The 17,946-nt window shown below is 42.9% G+C and overlaps 1 protein-coding gene across 3 annotated transcripts in view; it reads left to right on the top strand.

The window, feature by feature from the left end:
- The window catches only part of LOC119493159 (aminopeptidase O (putative)), a 92,273-nt gene that overhangs the window by 46,071 nt on the left and 28,256 nt on the right, over window positions 1-17,946 (top strand). The window contains exons 12-14 of one of the 3 annotated variants that reach the window (XM_037778284.1): window positions 999-1,059; window positions 6,637-6,699; window positions 8,000-8,086. In XM_037778284.1, coding sequence (XP_037634212.1) covers window positions 999-1,059; window positions 6,637-6,699; window positions 8,000-8,086 — 211 coding nt within the window. Of the gene's footprint in view, window positions 1-998; window positions 1,060-4,090; window positions 4,444-6,636; window positions 6,700-7,999; window positions 8,087-17,946 lie in introns of those variants that run through there. The other 2 variants (XM_037778285.1, XM_037778286.1) reach the window with 2 other exon arrangements.

The raw sequence follows: 17,946 nt of genomic DNA, 5'->3' as shown, positions 1-17,946 counted from the left end.
CAATAGACTTATTGACAGAAACTTGTGGCCAACACACTGTCATGGAAACCTGGGAAATAAAAAAAGATATACAGCATTTATGTTACTCGTATATATTAATTTCTGAAATAGAAATTTTTTGTTCAGTTTATTGATGATTCGAGAGTCCTGCTGGGTCTCCCTGTCAGTGGGAAAGACTGAGCATGTGTACAGCACGTGTGGTTGTGTTTATATTTCATTATGGGGACAGTATATAATACATTTAAGCTATTTAAAAGCATTATGTAAGGTGAAAAAAATGCAAAGGTGTGTTCATTGAGATTCCCTTATCTGTTCATTCTGAGTGGACCAAGATCCTTTAAAAATATGTTGGCAAATGTGGGAAATCACTAATTGAGCTTCAGTTAGAAGAGCATAACTGAGAGAAAATGGGTATAGGGTATAAAAATGTAAATTAAAGCTTTTCATTACAAAATAGCACCTTTTAATGGGCTGAACATCACACAATAATGGCTTCAGACTAGCCAAGTGTGGAATTTTCCTTTAAGCACAGGCGGGCAGGGTAATGCTGTGTAGTTACTCCTCAACTTGTTGTGCACTTTGCATACTTTACACTTTGTGTACACACTGCTGTGGAATGTTTGTTTGCGTACTCATTTGTCTTTGCAAGCCTGTTCTGTCACTTTGTGTGTTTTCTGTGTATGGTATATGACAGTCTTCATGTGCAAACCATCCGCTCAAGCCTCTTCTCTCACACACACACTTTCACACAAATACTTGCTTACTATACATGCATACATATGAACCCAATTCATTGTCTGTACATGCCTGTTTGCTTGTCCTTGTATAGGAAAGTGGGTGTGCCCCTCTTTTTGTTTAAGGTGTTGGCCTAAACCTCAAGTCTGCCATAACCGTAACAATATTTTCCCATAACCATGTTTTCATAGGGTGTCTTGGGCAATAACAGTCATTGCTATAATAATAGGAATAATACTAACACTTGTGCCATTGTGTTCCAGAAAAGGCCTCACCCTCGGTGCTATTTATGCTGACTGGCTTGATCGACCGGGAATTCCAGAGGTATGAAGAGTCTTGCTTTCTTTCTGTCTTTTGCTATTTATTAAAATATAGAGTTTGATAATGTTGCTTTAATATATATAATATATTTTTTATCAAAAGCTAAATGCCAACAAACCAAAATTAAACATTTAACTCTTATATCAATTTGACTGTAATGTATAAAGTAAATTATTACTATGTATACACAATGAACTAATTGTACACAATAGTACAATAATTCAGTACTATTGATTTTGGACTATTAATTAGTTTGTTCAGAGCAGGCGTTATTCTCCGGGTCTGAAAAGTGAAGCCAATGAAGAAGTGACTTAAACTTGCATTCTTTCTAACAGCCAGCAGGGGGCGACTCCTCTGATTGCAAAAAGAAGTCTGATTGTATAGAAGTCTATGAGAAAATGAGCCTACTTCTCACTTGATTTATTACTTCGGTAAACATTGTTAACATGAGTTTATGGTCTCTACCGCTAGTTTCAAGTCTTCTTCAATACAGCATGATGTTCATTTAGTAAATTATGGTCCTATTTAGAGTCAAATAGACTATACAGCAGGGTATGCTTTAGGGCATGGCTACCTTGTGATTGACAGGTCATTAACAGGGGCGTTGTCCGTCTGGGTGTTGCCTGTGTTTTCGTCTTAGCACTTTAACCCTTTCACAATGTGTTTTCAGTTCATGAAAGTTAATTGTAACCTTTTGGTCGCCTAAAAATGTCTTATTCAGCGTTCGGTTGTACTTAGCTCCACCCTCTTGTGTCACTTCTGAATGCAAATAACCAAGATGGTGACGGCCAAAATGCTGAACTCGAGGCTTCATAATGCTTCAAAACCATAGTCCACAAATTAATGGGTGACGTCACGGTGACTACCTCCACTTCTTATACGGTCTGTGGTTCAGAGTCAGTATGTTTCTGAACTTTTGTTGTCCACTGTGCTTAGAGGCATCATGTCTTTAGTTATAAATTAAGTAATTACTTTAGTTATGTTCTTCCTCTTCTTTTGTTTCTTTGTCATATGAGGTCATGGAAACAAATTAAAACACAGCTGTTGTTTTTTGGATATTGATACTGACAGTCAAAGTACTTTTTATGATCCTTTCATACCTGGCACATGCGTGCATAGGGCGATAATTTCATAGTTTTTTGTACTCACTAGATTAGTTCTCCCAGTCTTGGTTTGAACTGGATGATGACACTTCTTTTTTCTAAACTTTTTCACTTTAAGATATCCAGACTACTCCCATGTACTGTAGCTGCCATTGCTTTACCTTTTTGTCAATCCTTAAAGGGCAACACAACTTTATTTTGCTTTTCGTTCTTAGTTTTTCTCTCCTGTTCTTACTATTCAGTGGTCACTACTGACAACTGCAACAACATTCAACAGCCTGATTGGCTTCACTGTACAGAGCTCAACGATAGGTCTTGCCTGGGGCAAGTAAAGTACCACTTCGGGCTAGTAAATCCAGCAACTCAGGCAAGTGGTAAAAATTAATTAAATACATATTTTTTTCTCGAGCTGATGATGGAAGTAGCTAAGGAGTGAGCCATCTCGCTTCCTTCTCATCTCTGTTGAGAGTTACACATGTGCAGTACTAATTGGGCACTTGGTTAAGACAAAGTTTATGAGGTGAAGCGCAAGCGAGCATTTCAATTATCCTGAAAACAGGAGTTTAGTTGGGTGGCATTAGAGGATGTGGGTGAAACTACAGATTAATTGACTTAAATGAAGATTAAACATTACAAATAACTTTTGTCTTTGTTGTAATTCGTTACAACCGCTAATAAATAAAACAATTTGTACAGGGGCAAGTTAAAATGTATTGACCCATTTGCCCGACCGGACAAGTGAAAAAAAAATATTAACGTTGAACCCTGCTGTGCTCACCATAGCCTGATTGGCTTGATATGAAAGCCACATGCCAGGAATCATACTGACTGCAGATCCCTGAGGGTTATCATCCTAAATAATGAATAAATATGGTTTTGAGATAATCATCAACTAGACTTCAATGTAGGTAAAGATGTTGTGTTCAGATCCAGTTCAAAGCCAGCAGTGTTACATGTAGATCCATGTACAGGAACTTTCCTTGTCCTTGGGAGGAGTGTGTTCAAAGCATTTGCTCTTAGATGACAGGAGCGGCTTAGCATTTGTGTCACTATTTACCAGCTGTAAATAGCGGTGTAATGACGCCCTCATAATGGCAATTGCGTCTCATATTAGAAGTCAATAGCTTTCTGTGTATAAATACTACAGCTTAAATGACGTGTGACTATTAGCCGGTAGGCGTTTTTGAAACTACTAGATGATGATGACTATGGCAGATAACTTGAAGAATGTTTTTCAAACCGGTTTCCCAAAAGACATCAGGATGACATCGTGATGATGAGTTGTAAGGCATCACTGGATGCTTAGTTCTTGAGAGAGCTAATCTTACAGTTCATTATATTATTGTGTTGTTGAATCATCATCATCCGCTTTATTACCAGACGACTGTTACTGTATCTTGACAAGGTGAGCAGTGCTGCCTCTGCCTCTGCCCTCTAATTGAGAAAGACCCGCAGACATAGATACTAGGATTGCAAGGCCACACACACACTCCCACAATCAATCCACTTTAACAGTTTCTTCAATTCTCCCATCTCCATGGTAACTGATCTTAATTACCACTGTGTGTATGTGCATTTGTGTGTGTCTGTACTCTTGTTGCTGTCTGGGAACCTTCGCCATCTAGATTATGTGATGATGTAACTGGAGCCTTTCAGGGGCCTCTGAGGGTGGGAAGGACAGCGTGGAGGGACTGCTGTTTTCTCACACCTGATTGGCTGATGGCTAGAGTGTTCTCGCAGAGGCTTTTTTTGTGTTTGATGTGCCAGTCACCAGCTAATAAGATCAGCCAGATCGATTGAAACCTTTTACAAATGCAAGTGCTTGTGTATTATGTACACTAGACACAAACACATTTTAAAAGTCTCTCTCTCTCTCTCTCTGCTCTCTGCCTCTTATCCATCGCTCGACAATGTGCTTGAATTGGAGAAAGGCAGGAAATGGTTTGGCCTAATAATAAACAATGACATTCACCGATCCCGGAGTACGAGATGTGGAATGGCCAGTGCCGGCCTATTTTAGACCTCAGAGTTTAGATGACTAAGCACTCCCTTTGGGATGATGGATCTAGGCTGAGATACTTTGTTTAAATAAAGACTTGAATCACCAGAGCTTTCAGCCTAATACCTTCGTCTGACTCCTACAACCTTACATTAACATTTTATGTTTGTCTTTTTCTGCCTGGTTTATCAATACAATCATTTTTGTGACCAATTATCACAAACGGTATTATAACATAGTTATTTGAGCTGCTTTGCCTAGTATTTAAGCACTTTCACATTTACTGTTCTTCCAGGCAGAAATTGGATTTGGATTTACCTCAAGGTAGTAGAAAGTGTTGTTAGCTTGCTAGCTAACCTAAACACTTACAACATAGAGGTTTATGATACAAAGAACATGCTATATTTACCTTGTTATTGTCATAATTTGACTTTGTGTCCGGCTGCTTTATAGCCAGGAGCCAGCCAGGAAAGAAAGAAATAACACACAGGCACTTTTTTCCCACCGGGGTTCCCGCTCCTCGTAGCGAGACGAACGTACGAAGTTCTTCTATCTCTTTGTACATTCTGTGACGTCCACACCGATGTTTGTGGAAATCTCTTTCCAGGAATAAGCTGCCATCTGGCATTCTTTGTTGTGTGGAATCATACAAATTGACATATTTATGGTCTTTTTCAGTTGACCTCTCCTGGATCTGATCCATGCTTGTTCCGGTTTGTGCACGGAGGAGCCAAATTTTCAATCAGATTGTTTAATTCAAATCCTGATATGTAAAATTTGTATTTAGGAAATTTTATCTACAGCTGTTTCTGTTAAGGCAACATATAAGAGATAATATACAGCGAGCTGGTCATTGTTGTGAAAGAAACCACTGAAGGGGTTTCTTTCACAACAATGATTGACTCGCTGTCCATTATCCCGCTTATTACACGGCTACTTACTTAAGAAATCAATAATTTGACATAGAAATGGTCCTCCAGAGTCCGACATCAGAACTGCGTCAACAGCAGCGGTCTGCTATAAAGAAATAATAGACCATAGGATGCCGTAATTGACCAATCAGAATTGAGTATTCAACAAAGCCGTGCAATAGATTTGGCCTTTTAGATAAAGAAAACAGATTTTTTTTTCATTTTAAAAAAAGGGTTAAAAAAGGTGTTGTTTTGTTATTGGTAACAAAACTCTGGTATTGTTATTGTCTGGCATTGTTTCTCGGATTAAAAGATTATCTATCATCAATAATTCAACTAAAAAGACTCGCCAAACTGTGTATTGATCTCAGGAAGATATAGGGCATGCTTCTCATGCATGTTTATGGGGTGAGAGGTGTAACTTCTGAACACGCAATCTGATATTGACTCACCAGAGACACTAAACAGATGGGGGCGCGGGACGAAGGGAGAGTTCGAGGTAGACAAAAGCCTCGCTATTCAGGGAATGGTAGTGGAGATCTAGGCAGCAAAAGAGCCATGTGTGGTATCCTGTTACACAATGCCAATTTACTGCTTCAACACTCCCTACATTCTATACAGCCCACTCCAACACCTCTGTGTGTCTGCCTCTCTCTCTATCCATCTCCTCAGCTTCTACACACACACCTTCACGCTATTTCTGCTTTCTGAGTACTTGTATAATACACAGAGAGGAGTACTCAGGCATGCAGTTATTGTATTGAACTTTGTGTGTGGCTATGGTAACGCTAATAGCTGAATCACTGCATGTGCGTGCGTGGGAAACGTGCGTGTATCCTTGTATGAATATGTTGCTGCATCTCTCTTGTTTGTTTGTGTGTGTGTGTGTGTTGCTTCCATGCGCTCTCCCTGTCTGTCTCCTGTCTGTCTCCTTATTCCCCCCCCCCCCCCTCCCCCCCCCCCCCCCCCCCCCCCCCCCCACACACACACACACACACACACACACACCACCCTCACCGTCATCGCTCTGATATGTGATTCACATCACTCGAGCAGTGGCTCTGCTGAAAGCCTTAATAAGGTTAGAGAGTAAGTGCTGTGTGTTTGTGCCTACTAGCAGCTCACTGTGCGTAGGTGTGTGTTTGCATGCATGGCTCTACATATGTGTGTGTGTGTGTGTGTGTGTGTGTGTGTGTGTGTGTGATGGTGGAGGAGTGGATGTGTAAGGACTGAGGTGTCCGTCCCGTAGTTATTGAGGTGATTTTTTTCTTCCTCCTCCTCTTTTCTCCTCCACTCTTCCTCCTTTCTCTCATCCTCCGGAGTCAATTCGCGAGTTTCCGTCAGAGGAACAAGTGATCACGCTCCCACCTCCTCCCTCTCTCCCTCTCCTCCCACCTCTCCTCTCTCCCTCCCCTTCCTGCTTTGCTTGCTCTCTCTCTCTCTCTCTCTTTCTCTCTCTCTCACTCTCTCTCTCTTTCTCTCTCTCTCTCTGCCTCTGCAAAGCATTCCACTCTGTCCCGATCACTTGCCCCCGGCTCACTGCTTTCCCTTCTTCTCTGTCGTTCAGTGGCTGTATGAAAGGAGCACCGTGTGGTCACAGGCGAGGCTGGTGGAAGAAGTCAAAGCAGAGGTAAGCACACTCTCTCTCTCTCTCTCTCTCTCTCTCTCTCTCTTATCCCCCTCTTCTGTCTTTTCCAGTCTTCTCATCTTCAGGGAGTGGCAGACAGACTCTCACATTTGAAATATTGCACCTTAGTCTGCTTGATGTGATTGTCATCTGATTCCCACCACTCTCTTTTCCTTCACTCAGTTATTCTGCCACTATTTCTCTGTCTCCTCTCTCTGCTTTTTTTGCTCCCTTCTCTGTCTCATTTACACGCTCTGTTTCACAATGTTTGATACCATCTCTTATCTCGTACCTCTCTTGCACTCCATCTACCTCTCTTTTGCTCATTTGCTCCCTGTTTCTCTCTCTCTGTCTGTCTGTGGAGTGAAGTGCGGCACACAGCGCTGTACATCTGTTGCGTGTCATACTGTGCTGCCTATCAGATTTCCCATAAAGCTCCCATGTCGTTCTTAATTGCTTTGCCTATATTATCCAATTCTGCCATTAATCTGTCAAAATAAAATGTTTAAATGAAATCAAATCAGACCTGAAGAGAATATTTGTCATAAATACCTTGAAACACAAAGAATGCTTGAGTGATTTAGCATCTCATAAATGACTCGTCCACTTTATGTGCAGTTCAAGTGTTTGGAAACCTCACTTTTTTAACAAGCCTTTCTTACGACATGGTATTTATTCAGAGATATAAACTGAAGTGGAGGAGAGGAGATAGAGTTTGGCCTTGATAGTGATTGGCTGTTTAATGGAGATCTATGGTGTAGGGAGTTGCTCCGCTCCAGGCGCCGTCACAGCAACATACTTTCACTATTACTCTTTTGTCTCGGCCTGCCGTTTGCGTTGGTTATATATGGAGCACAAGCGAGCGCTGAAAGGTTGGAATTAATGCGCGTGTGGGTACGAGAGGGAGAGAAGGAGCTAGACTGTTGTACATTAATGTGTGTGTGCCTACTTTACACTCTCTCTGTCAAAGCTTGCCTGCCAGTGGCTCGCTGAGTGTGTGTATATGTATATTCCTGTGTGCCTTTCCACTTGAGAGATGGAAAGTGCGCCTTAAGTCTGTTTATATTTACTCTCTGCTATTGGATGTGGCCCCTCACTCTTTCTCTTACACTCTTTCTCTTACACCCTTTCCTCATCTCTCTCTATCATCGTTAAACCTTTCTGATTACTTCTCTGATGTCCCCTTTTCCTCTGTTTCTCTCATCCCGCTCACTTTGTTGGCTCTCTCTACCTCTACCCTCTCTTGTTTTTCCCGCCTTCACCACCTTACCTCACCCCCGTCCTCCCATCCTCCCTCCTGCAGGTTGTAAAATGGATTCTCCTCAGTCAGAGTCATCAGGGGAAGGGCAGAAAGCGGAAGAGAATAGAGCCCAAGGTGAACTACAAAGAGGTAGGAGGCACTCCACTCTATTAAGACCTCTGTCTACCTTCCCTCTGCTCTACTTTTAACTCTTGTGAGTGTCCCTTTCTCTTTTGAAAACCTCTATCTTCCTATAGCTGTTCATGAGCTGTCCAGTATTTCTGTTTGCCTGACAACACAATTATCCCCCAATTCTGTTTATGTGTTGTGTCTGCGAGGGCAGACTACCCTGTACTTGTTTAAGTCTGTGTTAATGTCTTGTCACACACATATTTAACCTTTTAAGAGCTTGTATACATCACATGCCCTCCTCTGCTTTTGTGTGTGGTCATGGCCAATGTGTGTGTGTGGGATGTGTTTGTCTGGAGGGGGGTGGGGACCATTTAGCTTCAACATACTTGGTTTGAATCTGGCCTTGAACCTTTTGTTTTGTGCATCCCTCTTTCTCTTCCCATCCTTCCTGTCACTTCACACTGTTTCCTACCAAATAAAGTATCCAAAAAAGATGGTTTTGCCTGTGTGTGTAGTGTTAATTAGTTCTCTCGAGGGACGGCTAATCCCCTCCACCCACTAATTGACACACACAGTTGCACACACGCCTGTATCATTAATGAACGCACACTGATCTATAAGCCACAGAGGGCCAGAAGTCATTAGCGAGAGTAGAGCAGCTTTTATATATCACTCATATTATAGACTGTTGGAAACATTTCCAAAGCCTCTCATTTTTTTTTGTACAGTATTTCATAGCATGAATAAGTTAGGTAAGTGCCCCTGGGTGTCTTCGAATAAAATTTTGGAAGGAAACATAAAACAGTCATTCATTGCCAAGAATATTGTGTATATCCAGTGACTTTTTAGGGCTTTAAATTTCCCCTCAACACTCAGTTTGTACCGCAGCTTTCAACAGATGTAATGTAAGCTTTTACTCATAAGCAGATGTATACATGTTTAAGCTGTACCTGAAATCCAGAGAGTATTTCTGCGTTGGAACATGATTTTTCTGGATTAGATTACCTCCAATTCCTGTGTTGTAATTTGGAGCGCTCAGTGAATGAAATGCCTGTAGAGTCCGCAGCCAGTGCAGCCCCCTTCAACCACCTGATACCTACCGTCTGGCATATTTACAACGTACACACACACACACACATACACACTTACTTCTAAGGGGCAGCGAAGGGGCCTCTTCCTGTGGGGGGGCAGAGAGTGCTGAAATCAGCCTCATGAAAGAATAGCCAATTACTGTCCACTTGGTCGTACACAATAGTGAGAAAGAGGAGGGAGGGACGAATGGACGGACGGATGGAGCGAGGGAGAGGGAGGGGATGTAGGGGCGGGGGTGTGGGAGGTCAGCGTTTGAAGTTACACCATAAAAGCCATCCTGAAAGGAAACACGAAATGACCCCTCCCCCCCTTTCCATCCACCTCTCTCCCCCTGCGGCCCGGAGCTCTCCTCTCCTCCTCTACGTCTCCCTCCCTTCCCTTTGTTTCTGTGTACAGAGAGTGCCCCATGGATGGGCCAGGTGTATTTTATATTACTCCTTCATGTACTTCAAACGACCAACAGCCCAATTTCTACTCAACCCCTCTTTTCATCTACGTCTCCTCCCTTTCTCTTCCCCGCGTCTACCAGCCTGTTGCAAGGCTATAAATCATGCAGCCGACCCGATCGGGAGAGAACGCGGAGGAAGGGGGTTAAAACGCAGGAGACAGGGAGGTAGACAGGGGGGAAAAAGTTGGGACGAACCAGATACAATTGGAGCAACGAGAGTGAAATATGAAAAAAACTTGACGCCACTGCTGGGCATTATGAAACCCCTGTGGTTATCTTTCAGATCCATTCAAATTGGAATGGAAACATTGATTTAAGCCACAAAATGATGCAGCTGGGTGGAAAAATACAAAGGGAATTGAAATAGCAGAGGATTTGAGGAATAAATAGGTGATGGAATGACAGTATGGAAAGAGAGGACGAAGAAAAGATAGAAAGCAAAACTAAGAAATTGTTAAAACAGGATTTTAGGAGCTGGGGATTGGAGCGAGACTAGCGGTTGGTTAGAAGTTGATGATTATGATTTCCAGTAAGGTATAATGAATCAGTTGCGGGCATTTGAGGAAATGAAGAGCAGAGTGGATATTTGAGGTGAGATGAGAGACACACATAAGATGAAATATTACTGGACTGGTCAGATGATGTAAGAGCGGTTAGGAAGAGAGGAAACGGATGGAGAGGGAGGGAAAAGAGAAGGTAGGACTTTTAGTGGGCAGGAATTAGGCTGAGCCGGGGTTGCATTTAGCGCTAATGACATCATGGATGATTAGGGAGTATACACACACACACACACACACACACACACACACACACACACACACACACACACACACACTCACAAACCTATAGATGCTCCCAGAGGAAAGAGCCAGACACCCCCCGCAGAGCAGCCCGAGATCTGGTCAATTTAATAGAGCCAAAGTTTATTAGCAACTTCCCGTCGTCGTCGTTTCTGTGGTACGTTATTGATTCACATGCATCCTAGTGCGCGCGTCTGACTTTTTCTTTTTATGTACACGTGTAACTTGTGTGTGCATGCGATGAGCGTGCGTGTGTCCAAATGTGTGTGGAGAGGTCTGCAGAGGGATATTAGTCACGCCCGTGTGGTAATGGGCCTCATTTTGCTCTCATTTTCATCTGCGGTCTCCGTAATGAGAGGGTCCGTCTGCCCCTGCTGATCAGGACAGGAAACCCTGTAGGGTAAAAAGAGCTGGGAATAGCAGGGGAGACCTTGGCCAACTTTTCTGGCAACGATGGGCTCCTCTGCTCTTTGAAGGCGATGTTTGTAAGTTGTTATTGATCTCGGTCTTATATTGATCAACTGACTACACGGTAAAATGTCTCAAAGATGATCAATAGGTATCATAACACACCTAAACCCTTTCCTAAAACCTCAGAGTGCAGCTTTGCCGTATAGTATGTTCAATACTCTCTGGGTTCATGGAACAACTAGCCTGCTGAATGGGCTTAATGGTCGACACATGCAGCAATTATTTGAACTCTTACACATACAGTGGTGGAAATTAAAGTAAGATTTTTACTCCAAGATAAGTGTCGTTCTATTTTACACTTCTGCACTAGAATACAATATATTGTATGCAGTATGACACATCCCAGCGCCTTTGGTGCAGATGTGATAAGGCTCTGTATATAGAAAGTGTTTACATAGCTCTTCCCTCGGATAAACAAATCCGGGAAATGGTGTAATCCTGAATTCTTGTCATTCCTGCAGAAATTGTTCTGCACCACACTATTTTTAACTTACCTCTCTGAATCTTAAGGCTGCACAATTATTATGTCCACCAAACTTATTTTGGTGGATATTAAGATCATAACTATGAATCACCAAAAAATATTATTTTTCCTCATTGTTTGAACCACATGTAATCATTTCAACCTTTTGTAATATTAATTTTACAGACTAAAACAGCAACATATAAATCTCTGTACAGATTGTGCAGGGAGGCCCAGGCTCAGAGCATAATGTCAGAGCAGGGACATCTTCACAGATGCAGCAGAATAGGTGGATGGTGAGTCAGCCTCCATCTCAGTGTCACTCTGTCACCTCATTTGCACCTACATGGCAATCTGCACCATCCCGTCCCGGTTGAAAACGCGAACCACCACGTTTATGTTTGTGGCCGAGGAGATGTCAACAACAACAAGTTTATGGAAACAGCCTGTCCTCAAACTGCCCTTCAAACTGTACAGGATCATCTGTTAAAAGAGACATGATTTAATTTACTTCAGATTTGTCAGATTAGGAGACAAATTTATAATATCTTGTAGTTACAGTAAAAGCAGGCTGGTGATTCCAATTTGATACATGCTGAAGGTCAATTTTAAGCATTTCCCAAAGACAGTTTGGAGATTGAGCTGTACCTCATGTAAAAAAAAAGAGAAGTGCTAGGTCAAAGGAAAATGGACATGCTTTCACTTCTTGAAGGTGTTTCACCTCTCATCCAAAAGGCTGATTCAGTTCTGAACTGAAAATGCTATAAGTGGACCTTGACTTTTTTCCCAATCTAAGTTACATTTTTAACTGCTTAAAAGATCGACCTACAACAACTATTTACTATTTAAAGGTTGTGACACCAAAGGGTGTGACTATCTTTTCATGAGTTCAACCTCTTCTGTTCATTCCTGCCAGCTTTGTCATCAACTATTTGCAGCTATAATAACTCTACTGCCGTCAAACAAAAGGAGTTAAAATAACACAGGATTATGCTCCTATAGCAAACAGATACCATGATCTATTTTAGGAGATAATGTAAACCCACAGAGAAATGAACCGAGTTCGAGTGGTGACTGAAACCCCTTGTGTGTTGTGCTGAGGTGCGACGCTGATGGTTCGACAGGGGAGTTAGTGGTAACTGGAGCCTCTGTGGGAGGGTAAACAGCAGGGAGGGCATCATCAAAAAGCCTCTTCAGTTGGGTGGGGTTTGCTGGTGGCGTACAGTACATTACTCCGCCATAATAGGCTTAAATGGAGGATGGGAAATAAGACGAGAGCAATGTGGACATTGTTTCAGTCTCTGCTGATTTGTTACCCAACAGTCTTCTACCTCATCCTCTCTTTTTGTTTGTTTAGAGTTTGACCAGTACCCCTGAAATATAGCATATCCATTTAGTAATGGTGTTTTATGGCACCTGTGTTGTTGTTGTTTTCTTCAATAAGACGCTACTGCTTCAAAGTACACTCCATTTTTGCAATATTGTGATCATGTGAACTCATCACACATCTGGTTTTCCTTAATCTCGGTTTTCCTATCTCCAGTGCACTCCTGTCTCCTGGTTTATACCTCCTTCCTTCTCCCCTACTCTTCTTCTTCTCTCGTACACATTTTCTTACTCGCTCTGTCTCTCTCTTTCTGTTTCTCTCTCTCTCTCTCTGTGTGATTTATTGGCAATGAATCAGGGATGAGGGAGTATGCCGGAGGAGAAATGGGAACATTCAGGGAAATGGCTGTTTCCGGCCAGACTTCATCACATCAGGATGGGAAATGGTCGGAAGAAAAGTGTGTGTGTGTGTGTTTCTCTCTCTCTCTGTGTGTGTGTGTTTCTCTCTCTCTCTGTGTGTGTGTGTGTGTGTGTGTGTGTGTGTGTGTGTGTGTGTGTGTGTGTGTGTGTATGTGTGTGTGTGTATGTGTGTTTCGACATTATCAGACCAACTGGGGATGAGCTGAGGGCTGCACAGACACTGAGTCCACTACTGTGAGCCACAACCCCTTAATTGCCTTTTAAATGAAAGCAAAACTCGCGTCACACACATATGGCAACACGTAGAGCGCTCATGCAAAAGAATACATCCTATGGCTTTAATGGAATATTTAAATCGCTGCATGACTTGCTGTCATAGGGAGTTTATTATGTGGCTACGGCTCACTTTTATGGGTCCAATTCATGTGCTGTACTCCTTACCTCGTCGAATCTTCACCGTAGCGTGATGGAGGGTTTGTGCGCACCCGTCACACTGGAAGCTGTGCTGTCTGAAGCGTCAAGCTTCTGATTAGGGACTTCCATGCTAGACTGGTTTCAGGTGACAGGTCAAGCAAAGAGCGATGCATCGGCTCATTTCTACCCCTATCGTGAGATCTTTCTGGGCTGCTTTGGTGGCAGTTTTTTTCCGATGATAGAGACTTCATGTGGTGAAGCTGAAGGCTGAGGTGTTCACAAGTAATGGGTTGCCAGATAAACAGGTGGATTTGTGCAGCCATGCACATGTTGTAAAAGATGGCCATGGTGAAGACGGAAATGAGCTTCTATGATCAGGAGCTTATAGTGACTGAAAGGATGTGATTACGGACACAAGAGGAAGCTATTGAAGCTTATTAGCTGCGTTGCACTTTTATTCAACCTCCTCTGTTGGAGTATAAGCTGCTCCCTGAAAGAGGAATGGTTTGCAGACAGTTCTTCACTACTTTCTTATATGCATGACACAGACATTAATAGCTGGACTGACACAAAAGCAGCACACACATACTGTACTGTAGCTGGAGGAGGATGGATTACTACCTTCCTTGGAGTACACCAGATGAAGGTTCCCTCAGGGCTGAACTCTTGAGTTAGATAGTGAAAGAGTAAGCGAGAATCAGAGGAAAAAGAGATAGAGTGTGAGTCCAGAACATCTAAAGAGACAACAGAGCTGGAGTAAAACAACCGATCAATAAAAGCATCTTACTGGCTTTGTCATTGTCTGCAAGTAACTGTTGTGAAAAGTGCTGACCAGAAGAAACAGATTGTGTGGGAATCAAGGGATCAGTGTGGCGAACAACTGCTGTTTGATTCACCCTTCTCTCACACTGACTCTGCATCGATACGCTGTTGATCCAGCAGTACCTGTCAATGAAACTTTTGAGTCCACTTGTGTGCCCGTTTGAATAAATGTTTGGGGGTCTGTAGCCTTTATGTTTGGTGACAAAACTGATGCAGTAAGCTGTAAATCTGATCACTACTTCTACAGAACATATACACAGCTGTATGTCCACTTGCTTTATTGCACTTTTAACTGGTAACGCCTCCACTATACGGTATATGACCCCAGAGTTTAACCTGTAAAGCTCATGCCGTAGTATGACAGGATATTACTGTATAAACTGACACAATGTCTGTAAAAGTGTACATGACGTGTGTATTTTGTCTGACTGATGATGCCGTAGTTCTGTCAGCTCCATTTTAATCCCATCACGAAATCTTCGGAATAATACAAAATCGGGCTATTTCACGCTCCATTTCATCCCAAGTCCCTGACATCTGCGCTGATGGAGAGTGAAAACTGTTTTCCCTTTTGATAGGTAGTAAAAAGCTAAGAGGAATTCATCAGCGGGGCAAGTGTTAGAGATGGGGAAAGATTTATGCGTAGAGATGGGAGGAGAGGAGAGGAGAGGAGAGGAGAGGAGAGAGAGGAGATGGCTCCATTTGTGTTGTGTTAATGAGGGAGAGCGAGACCGAAAGAGAGTGAGAGGGAGAGAGCGCCAGCGTGTATTTGTCTCATTTATCACTCAGCAGCAGTTCTGTTTTCGGGGTCATTTGAAGCTCGCAGCCTGTCTCATCTCGTCCGGGGACTCCCTGCAGTCTGCGTAGCGTGCATGAGTGTGTCTATGTATATGTGTTTGTGAATGGGGGGTATACAGTACAAGAGGAGGGGTGGTGTAAAGAGATCACCAGTCAGGATTGACGATGCTGACAAGCTATTTCATGGCAGGCATAGCTGCTCAGAAATACCACTTAGGGCTTCATGACTCTCTGAGGAACGCACCCATGCACGCTGAAACACACACACACACACACACACAAGGTTCTGGGGGTAGATGGAGGGGTATACAGAGCAAGAGGCTTTTCACTGAAGTGGTCAAGGAGAACACACACTCTTTCACAAAGACACACATACACACACACATACGTATTCTGAATCCCAGAAGCATTTGAGTGTCATTAAAGTGCAGCTGTGTTTGTCTTTCCAGCACACATGGAAAACACATCATCAGGGACAGAGAGAGAGAGAGAGAGAGAGAACACAGCCTGCTGAATATAGCTGCCACAATACGTACAAAACAAGCACTTTGTCACACAAATACACATTGTTCATTTTGGAGTCAATTCACACAAATTTAGACGTTGAGTATAATGCAGAGCTATAAAAACCCACTGTAGCGAGGAGGTCACGGTGTTAAGCTCAGCGACGCTTTGGCCAGATATTTAGTGTAGAGTCATGTTCAATATTGGGCCGGGCTGTAAAATGGAGCTGGCTTTTTAGTGGTGGGAAATGAATCAATGCTTTTCACATAAAACCTGATTTAGGCGTCACCTCATGGCTTTCATAGGTACAGTACGTAATGTTGTGTTTGTGTGTCTGTGTGTGCACATATGAATGCGGCGTGCTGAGTGCTTAAACATCTGTCTTTCCTGGTAATGACTCGGGAGCCGACAGCGCCCTCAGACAGCCCTGACGCAATTAGCCTTGTCGAACACACACACACACACACACACACACGCACACACATGCACACAAAGTAATGTCAGCTGTATAATACAAGGCCCGTAGATGCTGAAGATTATAGAAATCCTTGCACATGAAACCAATAAGTGAATGTCTAAGAGATCTGATGGTGTCTTTAGCGGGAGCTTGTCTTCACAGAGGTTGTCTGGCTTATGAAACCCCATTTAAAAAAAAAAACATTGACTTCTAGACGAGGGAAACGGAAGTGCTAAAATGCTAACTCATTTCCAGGTTTTAGGACTCATTCCTGTGGCACTCAATATGTTTAAGGACGGGTTGACAAACTCGTTCAAATTTGAAAATGGAGCCACGTAGTGTATGTCTGATTTTCTCTAGCTTCATGAAATGAAGTACATTACATTTGCTACTTATCAATATTATAATCCATTAATTGCCTCTTTAGTTTCAGCTTGAGAAATGGTCTTACAACCGAACGTTAGAGGCATTAAAAACTCTGATTTCTGCTGAGCTTATATTCATCCTGTTACAAGGAATAAAGTGCTGTAAAAAAAGAGGCAAAATGACTTTAAGACAAGTCATAGGGATGTTGTATCGCAACAATGAAGCTGTGTATACTGTCATTCACACTGCCAGGGGATGACAACATAGAACTACTGTCTAAATCTTTCCAAAAGTCTGGAGTAATCTGGTATTCAGACAGACACATATAGAAGCCGTTCATTTGTTGCCAACAGCCATACTGCAGGCGACAGCTTCAGCTCCCCAGTCTGGGGTATCGTGTGTTACTAAGCCCAATGTGGTCTTATCATAGGAAAAAGACAGACGGATTGTCTTCCTGGGGTTTTAATGCAAAGTAAACAACAAGTTTTGAATTTCTTTCCATCTGTTTTTCCTGTTGCCGTCTCTCTGTGATGGTTCTCTCTTACTCCATCTCTCTCCTGGCTCTGTGGTGTCTTCTGTCAGTCTCTAATATCTACTTCTTTTTTCTTCCTCTGTCTGTGTGTGTGTGTGTGTGTGTGCCTGCCTTTTGTGGTGGTGCATGACTCCACAGCTGTGTGTGAGTGTCTGTCTGTGCAGCAGATATCTGGGCTCAGTCCATCCCACATACCTCTGTCAGCTCAAACTGCTTAAACCTAGCCAGCCTGGAGTTCACACAGGAGACAACACACATACAGTACATACTGCCCACACCCACACACAAAGATACAAAGCCCAACAAACAAAGATGTCTGTCTGCGTTTCAAAGACATTAACACAGCCCACACACATGCAGAAGGTCTCTTCCTGAACATGACCTTTCTCTTTGATGACTCTGGCTATGTTAGCCTCTCTCTGCCGTCTCCTCTCCCCTTCTCGTCGTCTCTTGCTGCCACTCCCTCTTCGTGTTTGACTCTGCCTGCCTGCCAGAGTCATCCCATCTTTCCTCCTCCCTCTCCCTCTGGCTCTCTACCTCTCTTTCTCAGTGTACCTTTCAACAGCAGCAGATGCTATCTCTCCACACTGGAGGTCATCACCGGTGCATGTTTGTGTTCTACCCCTATTATTGTTGTCATCCATGCTAAGCCCGGCTTGAATGGACGAATCCTAGCTGCCTCTGTGCGTGTACATGGATGTGTGTGTGTGTGTGTGTGTGTGTGTGTGTGTGTGTCCTGACATTTAGGAACCTAACTGCTACGAAATGGCATGGTAAAATTGCCAACATGCAATTGTTTGAGCTGGCCAATGTTTGTTGACCCTTTTTTGACATTTCTGTGTGTCTCTACCCCATTAACTCTCGTAACTATTATAATCAAGAGCAGCACACACCGCCAATATTTATTCACAGACCCTTAAAGGAAACTGGGGATAATATTTGACCACGACCCCTAGGCTGCTCTC

Source organism: Sebastes umbrosus, chromosome 8 (genome assembly GCF_015220745.1).
Source record: "Sebastes umbrosus isolate fSebUmb1 chromosome 8, fSebUmb1.pri, whole genome shotgun sequence".
Classification (NCBI taxonomy): Eukaryota; Metazoa; Chordata; class Actinopteri; order Perciformes; family Sebastidae; genus Sebastes; species Sebastes umbrosus.
This window is presented reverse-complemented; position numbering and strand designations above follow the sequence as displayed.